Raw genomic sequence first — 16,180 nt, forward strand, 5'->3', positions numbered from 1 at the left:
AAGAACGGTTTGACCTAAAAATATCAAAATTGAAACTACTGCGGAGACAAAGACACCGACATCTTGGATGCCCTTGAGGTAAGATAAAACATACCAACATTTAATTTCAAAGTGAACTATCCCTTTAATCATTCCTTTTGATGCCAAACCGCAGAGTATCACAAGAGCACATTGGATTGGACAGCAGTGCATCAGATCCTATTGGTGGAGAGGAGACAGAGTCATGAAGTCAATCAGTATTATCCCCATCAGACCTGATTACGTTTATTTTTTTACCCACACAATATTTGCTTTTCTATAATGTAGAAAAGAGTCTAAAAAAGATTTGTGAACAGTTTTTTTATTAGACTTTTTCACTACAATTACTGAAGCAATGTAAAATTTCAAGAAACCTTTGGGGGGAATCCTCATATTTTAACCATATTTATGAATTAGAGTTTAAACACATTACAGAATGTGAACTATTGTATAGTATGCAGTATAGTATACTATTCGTATATTGTATAGTATACAGAACAGATACAGATTTTTTCTAAATTTGATACAAATTGAAAAATTTGGTTGAATCTTATTGTTATTAGTACTGCCCTCCAGAAGCTATTTACATGTTTCCCAGAAGACAAAATAGATACAATTTACCCCGATCATCCTGTTCAAAAGTTAACACCCCCGGTTCTTAAAGGAACACTCCACTTTTTTTGGAAATAGGCTCATTTTCCAACTCCACTTTTAGCATATTAGCATAGATCGTTGAATCTGATTAGACCGTTAGCATCTCTCTGAAAAAAATTACTATTCTAATCAGATAACATTCCGATCAGAAGCGCGTTTACACTCGTCTTTTCAATGTGTGTGTGGACAACATCCAGATACAGGTCGCATGTTAATGCCAAGTGTAAACGCAGCCCCAGATTTCTAACATGTGGATGGAGATTGCCAGATAAAGGTCCCAATTTACCGGCAACAACCTCTGTTAACGTAGATGAGCCAAAAATTTTAACTTTCCGTCTTATTCCGAGTATTTGCTCCCCAACATCGGCTGTGACACGCTAAGCTGTGAATTTTTTATTATGACCTTTCCTGTGTTTACGTCGCGATGAGTGGACAGGTAAAGCGCGGGAAAGCCTCTCTTCAACATCATGAGGAGCATCAGGAGGATCAGGGCCAGATCCAGATGCATCTTCTTTTCTCTCGCCGCTCGACTGTTCTGCACATGTGTCAGAGTTTCGCTTTATCTCCTGATCTGACAGAGGTTGTGTTACAGGTTCAGGCTCATCTGATGGTGTTTGCTGGGTGTTTGCTGTTGCATCGCTCTCATTATTCTCAACTTCTGGCCGATTCCCCGGATCATGAGGAGCATTTTCTGCAGGTTGAGGATCAGGAATAGTTAAAGCAAAAATTAAACCCAGCAAACAATAGGTTAACTAGACCCGATATAGTCTGGCTGTGCACTGCAAAAAATGCTTTTCTTACTTAGCATTTTTGTCTTGTTTCCAGTCCAAATATAAAAAAATTCTTAAATCAAGATGCATTTACTAGATGAGTAAAATTACATAAGATATTAAGTCTTGTTTTCTGGGGAAATAAATCAAAATTAAGTGAGTTTTTGCTTAAGACAAGCTAAATTATCTGCCAATGGGGTCAGAGAAATGATCGGTAACACTTTACAATAAGGGGGCACTAATAAGCATTAATTCATGCTTAACTAATGCACAGATAATACTGAATTAATGTATTACTAATGATTATCTAAGCTATTCATTAATGATTGCCTCATTAGCAACTAATGAAGAGTCTGTCTGGTTAATATATTAGTTCATATATGAATTGTTATTAATTATATATGTAAGTGTGTATTAATTCCATAATCACTTATTTTATTAACTAATAGTTTTCATTAATTTGTTAATTACCACAATGAGCCTAATATGCATTAATACATTATTAATTACAGCATTAGTAGTGTGTCAATTACTACAATTACTAGATGATGAGTTAATAATGATGTCCTCAACAAGTAAAGTCACAACATAATGATTGTTAGCTAATGATTAATTAATCATTAATGACCATCACTAGAGTTTATAAAAGCTGTTTATTAAACACTGGTTTCCAAAAACATTGTAGTGATTGACACACTACTAATGCTGTAATTAATAATATATTAATGCATATTATTTTACCTGTATTATCTGGAAGTTGAAATATAAGGGTTTGGCTCATTGTGGTAATTAACAAATGAATGAACACTATTAGTTAATAAAATAAGTGATTATGGAATTAATCCACACTTACATATATAATTAATAACAATTCATATATGAACTAATATATTAACCAGACAGACTCTTCATTAGTTGCTAATGAGGCAATCATTAATGAATAGCTTAGATAATCATTAGTAATACATTAATTCAGTATTATCTGTGCATTAGTTAAGCATGAATTAATGCTTATTAGTGCCCCCTTATTGTAAAGTGTTACCGATTATTTCTCTGACCCCATTGGCAGATAATTTAGCTTGTCTTAAGCAAAAACTCACTTAATTTTGATTTATTTCCCCAGAAAACAAGACTTAATATCTTATGGCATTTTACTCATCTAAATGCATCTTGATTTAAGATTTTTTTTATATTTGGACTGGAAACAAAACAAAAATACTAAGTAAGAAAAGCATTGTTTGCCGTGTGAGTAACACACTTCTAGCCAAAATAACCTTAAATTTGGTTACATGTTGTTTTTGCCTAAATAACTTGCAAGATGTTTGATATTCCATCATGCAAGCAAAGTCAACAGTGATTACAAGCTGTTTGGTTTCATTTCTCATTTCATTTCTTTGTTATTTAATTGATGAGTAGTCTATTCTCGGGCGATGGTTTAGACGTCTATTACATTTTCACTGACAGCCCAAATTTTGCCTCGTTTTAGTCTAGACGTCAGGATTGTGTTTGGACACTATTAGACGGCTTTTAAACGCAAAATTGCTTGCTGGGAAAATTCTCTCATTATAGTGTATACACAATGAAAATCAGTAGGGACTAAAGTTGTAGCTCTCCAAAAAGTACATGAAGGCAGTACAAAAGTAATCCACATGTTGCTGTGTTCTGTCCATGTTCTGCTACACACAATTCTCAAGACTGTAAAAAAAGATTAGTTGACTCAACTTAACTAAGTCAAGTCATCTTGTTGCTTTGACTGAGTTAATTTGAGTCAACTTATAGTGTCAAGTTTATTACACTTCAGAACACGAATTAATGCATAAACTTGACACTATAAGTTGACTCAAATTAACTCAGTCAAAGCAACAAGATGACTTGACTTAGTTAAGTTGAGTCAACTAATCTTTTATTACAGTGCCAAAGTTTTCGATTTGATCTCTCAGAAATTACAAGAAAACTCAAACTTATTTAATCAGAGATATCCACTAACATTTGTCATGTATTGTATTGATCACATATTTTAAATTGACATAGTTTTGGTCATTCTCTTTTTAAATGTAACCTTCAGATTGTTGATGTATTTCTGGTTTGTAAATGAGAAACACTGAATAGATACCTGACTCGTTGGAACTTTTCTTGTACAGAAGAAAGTAGGCCATATTACAGTGGAAGGGGTTTTTTAAATCATCGATCTGGGAAAGCAAAAGAGAAACATAAAACACATTACAACACACCACAAGACCATTAATATCTCAGCCAGAAATAACTGTTAATAAAATCAACAAATACTGTTGTTTAAGTTAACAACTGGCAACTTATTGTAAAGTATTACCAAAACACATATTGAATATCAGGACTCATTTTTAGCCAAATATCAAAAACAGTTCACCTTGTGTACAGAGCTGTCATTAAACTCGTACCACTGATGATCCTCAAATGACTTGATGACCGCATAATAATGTCCACCAGAGAAGGATCCAGAATGCTTCACTACAGCATACAAATCATACTTGTGTTGAGCTCCACGGCCATCCTGAGGAAACACAGAATTACACTTATTTGTTGCTTTCACTCATTGAGCTTTATGAAACACGAGCAGAATAAATTAAAGCCGTTGTGATGTAAAGACACAATTAATGAACTAATAATAATGAACTAATTAAAAAGTTAACAAACAACTGAATGAGTGAATCTGACCATAGTAAATAACACAGATTAGTAAAACATTGGGCCGTATCTTGCACCCAGCGCAATTGACTTTGTACACGACGCATGTATCATTCCTATTCTGCACCCGCGCACAGCGACTCTTCCCTCCACAGACGCACGTCGGTAAATTAGGGAATGAACTTGCGCTCGGGGGGGGGCGGTTCAGTGTAAAGAGGAGTGTGTTCCGGCGCAAACGTTCCCTGGTGATATTCTGCAGTTCCAGAAAACAACTCCGCCGCTGACCAGGAGAAACCCAGTCTAAAGACAGTGGCGCCGTGCGTTAGTCAGATGCTATTTTAAGTGCGCGTGATTGGCCATTATGTAGCGTGTGAACAACACACACACTTTGATTCTCTAATATAAACAGACGCAGCAGTTTTCATTTTTGCAAATCATACATTATTACAAGGAAAAATATTAACACACAAGGGAAATCATTGTTGTGTCCGTGAAGATGTGGAAAAATACATAAATCTAGCAACACATTTACCCAAATTATTATACGCCTGTTTAACCGAAGCTGATGTGTGTGTGTTTCTCCATCATCCCCAATGTCACTTCTCTGTGTTTTACGGCCCTGACGAGAACGTCGGTCTCCTCGGCTGTGAACCGCTCCTGGCGTGCGCCGGCAAACCCGCCGTTATAATAGCAATCCGCCGTTATAATAGCAATCCGCCGTTATAATAGCAATCCACCGTTATAATAGCAATCCGCCGTTATAATAGCAATCCGCCGTTATAATAGCGATCCGCCGTTATAATAGCAATCCACCGTTATAATAGCGATCCGCCGTTATAATAGCAATCCGCCGTTATAATAGCGATCCGCCGTTATAATAGCGATCCGCCGTTATAATAGCGATCCGCCGTTATAATAGCGATCCGCCGTTATAATAGCAATCCGCCGTTATAATAGCAATCCGCCGTTATAATAGCGATCCGCCGTTATAATAGCGATCCGCCGTTATAATAGCGATCCGCCGTTATAATAGCAATCCTCCGTTATAATAGCGATCCGCCGTTATAATAGCGATCCGCCGTTATAATAGCAATCCTCCGTTATAATAGCAATCCGCCGTTATAATAGCAATCCGCCGTTATAATAGCGATCCACCGTTATAATAGCGATCCGCCGTTATAATAGCAATCCGCCGTTATAATAGCAATCCGCCGTTATAATAGCAATCCGCCGTTATAATAGCGATCCACCGTTATAATAGCAATCCGCCGTTATAATAGCGATCCGCCGTTATAATAGCGATCCGCCGTTATAATAGCGATCCGCCGTTATAATAGCGATCCGCCGTTATAATAGCGATCCGCCGTTATAATAGCGATCCGCCGTTATAATAGCAATCCGCCGTTATAATAGCAATCCGCCGTTATAATAGCAATCCACCGTTATAATAGCGATCCGCCGTTATAATAGCGATCCACCGTTATAATAGCGATCCGCCGTTATAATAGCAATCCGCCGTTATAATAGCGATCCGCCGTTATAATAGCGATCCGCCGTTATAATAGCGATCCGCCGTTATAATAGCAATCCGCCGTTATAATAGCAATCCGCCGTTATAATAGCAATCCGCTGTTATAATAGCAATCCGCCGTTATAATAGCAATCCGCCGTTATAATAGCAATCCGCCGTTATAATAGCAATCCGCCGTTATAATAGCAATCCGCCGTTATAATAGCAATCCACTGTTATAATAGCGATCCGCCGTTATAATAGCAATCCGCCGTTATAATAGCGATCCGCCGTTATAATAGCGATCCGCCGTTATAATAGCGATCCGCCGTTATAATAGCAATCCTCCGTTATAATAGCGATCCGCCGTTATAATAGCGATCCGCCGTTATAATAGCGATCCTCCGTTATAATAGCAATCCGCCGTTATAATAGCAATCCGCCGTTATAATAGCAATCCACTGTTATAATAGCGATCCGCCGTTATAATAGCAATCCGCCGTTATAATAGCAATCCGCCGTTATAATAGCGATCCGCCGTTATAATAGCGATCCGCCGTTATAATAGCAATCCTCCGTTATAATAGCGATCCGCCGTTATAATAGCGATCCGCCGTTATAATAGCGATCCTCCGTTATAATAGCAATCCGCCGTTATAATAGCAATCCGCCGTTATAATAGCAATCCGCCGTTATAATAGCAATCCGCCGTTATAATAGCAATCCACTGTTATAATAGCAATCCGCCGTTATAATAGCAATCCGCCGTTATAATAGCAATCCGCCGTTATAATAGCAATCCGCCGTTATAATAGCAATCCGCTGTTATAATAGCGATCCGCCGTTATAATAGCAATCCGCCGTTATAATAGCAATCCGCCGTTATAATAGCGATCCGCCGTTATAATAGCGATCCGCCGTTATAATAGCAATCCTCCGTTATAATAGCGATCCGCCGTTATAATAGCGATCCGCCGTTATAATAGCGATCCTCCGTTATAATAGCAATCCGCCGTTATAATAGCAATCCGCCGTTATAATAGCAATCCACTGTTATAATAGCAATCCGCCGTTATAATAGCAATCCGCCGTTATAATAGCAATCCGCCGTTATAATAGCAATCCGCCGTTATAATAGCAATCCACTGTTATAATAGCGATCCGCCGTTATAATAGCAATCCGCCGTTATAATAGCAATCCGCCGTTATAATAGCAATCCGCTGTTATAATAGCAATCCGCCGTTATAATAGCAATCCACTGTTATAATAGCAATCCGCCGTTATAATAGCAATCCGCCGGTATAATAGCAATCCGCCGTTATAATAGCAATCCGCCGTTATAATAGCAATCCGCCGTTATAATAGCAATCCGCCGTTATAATAGCAATCCACTGTTATAATAGCAATCCGCCGTTATAATAGCAATCCGCCGTTATAATAGCGATCCGCCGTTATAATAGCGATCCGCCGTTATAATAGCGATCCGCCGTTATAATAGCAATCCGCCGTTATAATAGCGATCCGCCGTTATAATAGCAATCCGCCGTTATAATAGCAATCCGCCGTTATAATAGCGATCCGCCGTTATAATAGCGATCCGCCGTTATAATAGCAATCCGCCGTTATAATAGCAATCCGCCATTATAATAGCGATCCGCCGTTATAATAGCGTTCCGCCGTTATAATAGCAATCCTCCGTTATAATAGCGATCCGCCGTTATAATAGCGATCCGCCGTTATAATAGCAATCCTCCGTTATAATAGCGATCCGCCGTTATAATAGCGATCCGCCGTTATAATAGCGATCCGCCGTTATAATAGCGATCCGCCGTTATAATAGCAATCCTCCGTTATAATAGCGATCCGCCGTTATAATAGCGATCCGCCGTTATAATAGCAATCCTCCGTTATAATAGCGATCCGCCGTTATAATAGCAATCCGCCGTTATAATAGCGATCCGCCGTTATAATAGCAATCCTCCGTTATAATAGCGATCCGCCGTTATAATAGCGATCCGCCGTTATAATAGCAATCCTCCGTTATAATAGCGATCCGCCGTTATAATAGCGATCCGCCGTTATAATAGCGATCCGCCGTTATAATAGCGATCCGCCGTTATAATAGCGATCCACCGTTATAATAGCGATCCGCCGTTATAATAGCAATCCGCCGTTATAATAGCGATCCGCCGTTATAATAGCGATCCGCCGTTATAATAGCGATCCGCCGTTATAATAGCGATCCGCCGTTATAATAGCGATCCGCCGTTATAATAGCGATCCGCCGTTATAATAGCAATCCGCCGTTATAATAGCAATCCGCCGTTATAATAGCAATCCGCTGTTATAATAGCAATCCGCCGTTATAATAGCAATCCGCCGTTATAATAGCAATCCGCCGTTATAATAGCAATCCGCCGTTATAATAGCAATCCGCCGTTATAATAGCAATCCACTGTTATAATAGCGATCCGCCGTTATAATAGCAATCCGCCGTTATAATAGCGATCCGCCGTTATAATAGCGATCCGCCGTTATAATAGCGATCCGCCGTTATAATAGCGATCCGCCGTTATAATAGCAATCCTCCGTTATAATAGCGATCCGCCGTTATAATAGCGATCCGCCGTTATAATAGCGATCCTCCGTTATAATAGCAATCCGCCGTTATAATAGCAATCCGCCGTTATAATAGCAATCCACTGTTATAATAGCAATCCGCCGTTATAATAGCAATCCGCCGTTATAATAGCAATCCGCCGTTATAATAGCAATCCGCCGTTATAATAGCAATCCACTGTTATAATAGCGATCCGCCGTTATAATAGCAATCCGCCGTTATAATAGCAATCCGCCGTTATAATAGCAATCCGCTGTTATAATAGCAATCCGCCGTTATAATAGCAATCCACTGTTATAATAGCAATCCGCCGTTATAATAGCAATCCGCCGGTATAATAGCAATCCGCCGTTATAATAGCAATCCGCCGTTATAATAGCAATCCGCCGTTATAATAGCAATCCGCCGTTATAATAGCAATCCACTGTTATAATAGCAATCCGCCGTTATAATAGCAATCCGCCTTTATAATAGCAATCCACTGTTATAATAGCGATCCGCCGTTATAATAGCGATCCGCCGTTATAATAGCAATCCGCCGTTATAATAGCAATCCGCCATTATAATAGCGATCCGCCGTTATAATAGCGTTCCGCCGTTATAATAGCAATCCTCCGTTATAATAGCGATCCGCCGTTATAATAGCGATCCGCCGTTATAATAGCAATCCTCCGTTATAATAGCGATCCGCCGTTATAATAGCGATCCGCCGTTATAATAGCGATCCGCCGTTATAATAGCGATCCGCCGTTATAATAGCAATCCTCCGTTATAATAGCGATCCGCCGTTATAATAGCGATCCGCCGTTATAATAGCAATCCTCCGTTATAATAGCGATCCGCCGTTATAATAGCAATCCGCCGTTATAATAGCGATCCGCCGTTATAATAGCAATCCTCCGTTATAATAGCGATCCGCCGTTATAATAGCGATCCGCCGTTATAATAGCAATCCTCCGTTATAATAGCGATCCGCCGTTATAATAGCGATCCGCCGTTATAATAGCGATCCGCCGTTATAATAGCGATCCGCCGTTATAATAGCGATCCACCGTTATAATAGCGATCCGCCGTTATAATAGCAATCCGCCGTTATAATAGCGATCCGCCGTTATAATAGCGATCCGCCGTTATAATAGCGATCCGCCGTTATAATAGCGATCCGCCGTTATAATAGCAATCCGCCGTTATAATAGCAATCCGCCGTTATAATAGCAATCCGCCGTTATAATAGCAATCCACTGTTATAATAGCAATCCGCCGTTATAATAGCAATCCGCCGTTATAATAGCAATCCGCCGTTATAATAGCAATCCACCGTTATAATAGCAATCCGCCGTTATAATAGCAATCCGCCGTTATAATAGCAATCCGCCGTTATAATAGCAATCCACTGTTATAATAGCAATCCGCCGTTATAATAGCAATCCGCCGTTATAATAGCGATCCGCCGTTATAATAGCAATCCGCCGTTATAATAGCAATCCGCCGTTATAATAGCAATCCGCCGTTATAATAGCAATCCGCCGTTATAATAGCAATCCGCCGTTATAATAGCGATCCGCCGTTATAATAGCGATCCACCGTTATAATAGCGATCCGCCGTTATAATAGCGATCCGCCGTTATATTAGCGATCCGCCGTTATAATAGCAATCCGCCGTTATAATAGCGATCCGCCGTTATAATAGCAATCCGCCTTTATAATAGCAATCCACTGTTATAATAGCGATCCGCCGTTATAATAGCAATCCGCCGTTATAATAGCAATCCGCCGTTATAATAGCAATCCGCCGTTATAATAGCAATCCGCCGTTATAATAGCAATCCACTGTTATAATAGCAATCCGCCGTTATAATAGCAATCCGCCGGTATAATAGCAATCCGCCGTTATAATAGCAATCCGCCGTTATAATAGCAATCCGCCGTTATAATAGCAATCCGCCGTTATAATAGCAATCCACTGTTATAATAGCAATCCGCCGTTATAATAGCAATCCGCCGTTATAATAGCAATCCACTGTTATAATAGCAATCCGCCGTTATAATAGCAATCCGCCTTTATAATAGCAATCCACTGTTATAATAGCGATCCGCCGTTATAATAGCGATCCGCCGTTATAATAGCAATCCACTGTTATAATAGCGATCCGCCGTTATAATAGCAATCCACTGTTATAATAGCGATCCGCCGTTATAATAGCAATCCGCCGGTATAATAGCAATCCGCCGTTATAATAGCAATCCGCCGTTATAATAGCAATCCGCCGTTATAATAGCAATCCACTGTTATAATAGCGATCCGCCGTTATAATAGCAATCCACTGTTATAATAGCGATCCGCCGTTATAATAGCAATCCGCCGTTATAATAGCAATCCGCCGTTATAATAGCAATCCGCCGTTATAATAGCAATCCGCCGTTATAATAGCAATCCACTGTTATAATAGCGATCCGCCGTTATAATAGCAATCCGCCGTTATAATAGCGATCCGCCGTTATAATAGCAATCCGCCGTTATAATAGCAATCCGCCGTTATAATAGCAATCCGCCGTTATAATAGCAATCCGCCTTTATAATAGCAATCCACTGTTATAATAGCGATCCGCCGTTATAATAGCGATCCGCCGTTATAATAGCAATCCGCCGTTATAATAGCAATCCGCCGTTATAATAGCAATCCGCCATTATAATAGCAATCCGCCGTTATAATAGCAATCCGCCGTTATAATAGCAATCCACTGTTATAATAGCAATCCGCCTTTATAATAGCAATCCACTGTTATAATAGCGATCCGCCGTTATAATAGCGATCCGCCGTTATAATAGCAATCCGCCGTTATAATAGCAATCCGCCGTTATAATAGCAATCCGCCATTATAATAGCAATCCGCCGTTATAATAGCAATCCACCGTTATAATAGCAATCCACTGTTATAATAGCAATCCGCCGTTATAATAGCAATCCGCCGTTATAATAGCGATCCGCCGTTATAATAGCAATCCACCGTTATAATAGCAATCCGCCATTATAATAGCAATCCGCCGTTATAATAGCAATCCACCGTTATAATAGCGATCCGCCGTTATAATAGCGATCCGCCGTTATAATAGCAATCCGCCGTTATAATAGCAATCCGCCGTTATAATAGCAATCCGCCGTTATAATAGCAATCCGCCGTTATAATAGCAATCCACCGTTATAATAGCAATCCACTGTTATAATAGCAATCCACTGTTATAATAGCAATCCGCCGTTATAATAGCAATCCGCCGTTATAATAGCAATCCGCCGTTATAATAGCGATCCGCCGTTATAATAGCGATCCGCCGTTATAATAGCGATCCGCCGTTATAATAGCAATCCGCCGTTATAATAGCGATCCGCCGTTATAATAGCGATCCGCCGTTATAATAGCAATCCGCCGTTATAATAGCAATCCACTGTTATAATAGCAATCCGCCGTTATAATAGCAATCCGCCGTTATAATAGCGATCCGCCGTTATAATAGCAATCCGCCGTTATAATAGCAATCCACTGTTATAATAGCAATCCGCCGTTATAATAGCAATCCGCCGTTATAATAGCAATCCGCCGTTATAATAGCGATCCGCCGTTATAATAGCAATCCGCCGTTATAATAGCAATCCGCCGTTATAATAGCAATCCGCCGTTATAATAGCGATCCGCCGTTATAATAGCGATCCGCCGTTATAATAGCAATCCGCCGTTATAATAGCAATCCGCCGTTATAATAGCAATCCGCCGTTATAATAGCAATCCGCCGTTATAATAGCAATCCGCCGTTATAATAGCGATCCGCCGTTATAATAGCAATCCGCCGTTATAATAGCAATCCGCCGTTATAATAGCAATCCGCTGTTATAATAGCAATCCACTGTTATAATAGCAATCCACTGTTATAATAGCAATCCGCCATTATAATAGCGATCCACCGTTATAATAGCAATCCGCCGTTATAATAGCAATCCGCCGTTATAATAGCAATCCGCCTTTATAATAGCAATCCGCCTTTATAATAGCAATCCGCCGTTATAATAGCAATCCGCCTTTATAATAGCAATCCGCCTTTATAATAGCAATCCGCCGTTATAATAGCAATCCGCCGTTATAATAGCGATCCGCCTTTATAATAGCAATCCGCCGTTATAATAGCAATCTGCCGTTATAATAGCAATCCGCCGTTATAATAGCGATCCGCCTTTATAATAGCAATCCGCCGTTATAATAGCAATCCGCCGTTATAATAGCGATCCGCCTTTATAATAGCAATCCGCCTTTATAATAGCAATCCGCCGTTATAATAGCAATCCACCGTTATAATAGCAATCCGCCGTTATAATAGCGATCCGCCGTTATAATAGCAATCCGCCGTTATAATAGCAATCCGCCGTTATAATAGCAATCCGCCGTTATAATAGCAATCCGCCGTTATAATAGCAATCCGCCATTATAATAGCAATCCGCCGTTATAATAGCAATCCGCCGTTATAATAGCGATCCGCCGTTATAATAGCAATCCGCCGTTATAATAGCGATCCGCCGTTATAATAGCAATCCGCCTTTATAATAGCAATCCACTGTTATAATAGCAATCCACTGTTATAATAGCAATCCACTGTTATAATAGCAATCCGCCATTATAATAGCGATCCACCGTTATAATAGCAATCCGCCGTTATAATAGCAATCCGCCGTTATAATAGCAATCCACCGTTATAATAGCAATCCGCCGTTATAATAGCAATCCGCCGTTATAATAGCAATCCACTGTTATAATAGCAATCCACTGTTATAATAGCAATCCGCCATTATAATAGCGATCCACCGTTATAATAGCAATCCGCCGTTATAATAGCAATCCGCCGTTATAATAGCAATCCACCGTTATAATAGCAATCCGCCGTTATAATAGCAATCCGCCGTTATAATAGCAATCCACTGTTATAATAGCAATCCACTGTTATAATAGCAATCCGCCATTATAATAGCGATCCACCGTTATAATAGCAATCCGCCGTTATAATAGCAATCCGCCGTTATAATAGCAATTCGCCATTATAATAGCAATCCGCCGTTATAATAGCAATCCGCCGTTATAATAGCGATCCGCCGTTATAATAGCAATCCGCCGTTATAATAGCAATCCGCCGTTATAATAGCGATCCGCCTTTATAATAGCAATCCGCCGTTATAATAGCAATCCGCCGTTATAATAGCAATCCGCCGTTATAATAGCAATCCGCCGTTATAATAGCGATCCGCCTTTATAATAGCAATCCGCCGTTATAATAGCGATCCGCCGTTATAATAGCGATCCGCCGTTATAATAGCAATCCGCCGTTATAATAGCGATCCGCCGTTATAATAGCAATCCGCCGTTATAATAGCAATCCGCCGTTATAATAGCGATCCGCCGTTATAATAGCGATCCGCCGTTATAATAGCAATCCGCCGTTATAATAGCAATCCACCGTTATAATAGCAATCCGCCGTTATAATAGCAATCCGCCGTTATAATAGCAATCCGCCGTTATAATAGCGATCCGCCGTTATAATAGCGATCCGCCGTTATAATAGCAATCCGCCGTTATAATAGCGATCCGCCGTTATAATAGCAATCCGCCGTTATAATAGCAATCCGCCGTTATAATAGCAATCCGCCATTATAATAGCAATCCGCCGTTATAATAGCGATCCGCCGTTATAATAGCAATCCGCCGTTATAATAGCAATCCGCCGTTATAATAGCGATCCGCCTTTATAATAGCAATCCGCCGTTATAATAGCGATCCGCCGTTATAATAGCAATCCGCCGTTATAATAGCAATCCGCCGTTATAATAGCGATCCGCCGTTATAATAGCGATCCGCCGTTATAATAGCAATCCGCCGTTATAATAGCAATCCACCGTTATAATAGCAATCCGCCGTTATAATAGCAATCCACCGTTATAATAGCGATCCGCCGTTATAATAGCAATCCGCCGTTATAATAGCGATCCGCCGTTATAATAGCAATCCGCCGTTATAATAGCAATCCGCCGTTATAATAGCAATCCGCCGTTATAATAGCAATCCGCCGTTATAATAGCAATCCGCCGTTATAATAGCAATCCGCCTTTATAATAGCAATCCGCCTTTATAATAGCAATCCGCCATTATAATAGCAATCCGCCGTTATAATAGCAATCCGCCGTTATAATAGCAATCCGCCGTTATAATAGCGATCCGCCGTTATAATAGCGATCCGCCGTTATAATAGCAATCCGCCGTTATAATAGCGATCCACCGTTATAATAGCGATCCGCCGTTATAATAGCAATCTGCCGTTATAATAGCAATCCGCCGTTATAATAGCGATCCGCCTTTATAATAGCAATCCGCCGTTATAATAGCGATCCGCCGTTATAATAGCGATCCACCGTTATAATAGCAATCCGCCGTTATAATAGCGATCCGCCTTTATAATAGCAATCCGCCGTTATAATAGCAATCCGCCGTTATAATAGCGATCCACCGTTATAATAGCGATCCGCCGTTATAATAGCAATCTGCCGTTATAATAGCAATCCGCCGTTATAATAGCGATCCGCCTTTATAATAGCAATCCGCCGTTATAATAGCAATCCGCCGTTATAATAGCAATCCGCCGTTATAATAGCGATCCGCCGTTATAATAGCGATCCGCCGTTATAATAGCGATCCGCCGTTATAATAGCAATCTGCCGTTATAATAGCAATCCGCCGTTATAATAGCGATCCGCCTTTATAATAGCAATCCGCCGTTATAATAGCAATCCGCCGTTATAATAGCGATCCGCCGTTATAATAGCGATCCGCCGTTATAATAGCAATCTGCCGTTATAATAGCAATCCGCCTTTATAATAGCAATCCGCCTTTATAATAGCAATCCGCCGTTATAATAGCAATCCGCCGTTATAATAGCAATCCGCCTTTATAATAGCAATCCGCCTTTATAATAGCAATCCGCCATTATAATAGCAATCCGCCGTTATAATAGCAATCCGCCGTTATAATAGCAATCCGCCGTTATAATAGCGATCCGCCGTTATAATAGCAATCCACTGTTATAATAGCAATCTGCCGTTATAATAGCGATCCGCCGTTATAATAGCAATCCGCCGTTATAATAGCAATCCGCCGTTATAATAGCAATCCACTGTTATAATAGCGATCCGCCGTTATAATAGCGATCCACCGTTATAATAGCAATCCACTGTTATAATAGCAATCCGCCATTATAATAGCGATCCACCGTTATAATAGCAATCCACTGTTATAATAGCAATCCGCCATTATAATAGCGATCCACCGTTATAATAGCGATCCACCGTTATAATAGCAATCCACTGTTATAATAGCAATCCGCCGTTATAATAGCGATCCACCGTTATAATAGCAATCCGCCGTTATAATAGCAATCCGCCATTATAATAGCGATCCACTGTTATAATAGCAATCCGCCGTTATAATAGCGATCCACCGTTATAATAGCAATCCGCCGTTATAATAGCAATCCGCCGTTATAATAGCAATCCACTGTTATAATAGCGATCCGCCGTTATAATAGCGATCCGCCGTTATAATAGCAATCCGCCGTTATAATAGCAATCCGCCGTTATAATAGCAATCCGCCGTTATAATAGCGATCCGCCGTTATAATAGCAATCCGCCGTTATAATAGCGATCCGCCGTTATAATAGCGATCCGTCGTTATAATAGCAATCCGCCGTTATAATAGCAATCCGCCGTTATAATAGCAATCCGCCGTTATAATAGCAATCCGCCGTTATAATAGCGATCCGCCGTTATAATAGCGATCCGCCGTTATAATAGCGATCCGCCGTTATAATAGCGATCCGCCGTTATAATAGCGATCCGCCGTTATAATAGCA

The 16,180-nt window shown here is 40.1% G+C and overlaps 1 protein-coding gene across 1 annotated transcript in view; it reads right to left on the reverse strand.

Moving 5' to 3' along the window:
• Positions 1-326: 326 nt before the first annotated feature.
• Positions 327-16,180, reverse strand: part of LOC307008333 (uncharacterized protein) — a 67,059-nt gene continuing 51,205 nt past the window's right edge. The window contains exons 14-16 of the mRNA XM_079631075.1: positions 3,829-3,972; positions 3,556-3,631; positions 327-1,363 (exon numbers count right to left, since the gene is read on the reverse strand). Coding sequence (XP_079487201.1) covers positions 1,050-1,363; positions 3,556-3,631; positions 3,829-3,972 — 534 coding nt within the window. The 3' untranslated portion in view covers positions 327-1,049. The remainder of the gene's footprint in view (positions 1,364-3,555; positions 3,632-3,828; positions 3,973-16,180) is intronic.

This window comes from Phoxinus phoxinus (genome assembly GCF_949152265.1).
Source record: "Phoxinus phoxinus genome assembly, chromosome: 12".
NCBI classification, from domain to species: Eukaryota; Metazoa; Chordata; class Actinopteri; order Cypriniformes; family Leuciscidae; genus Phoxinus; species Phoxinus phoxinus.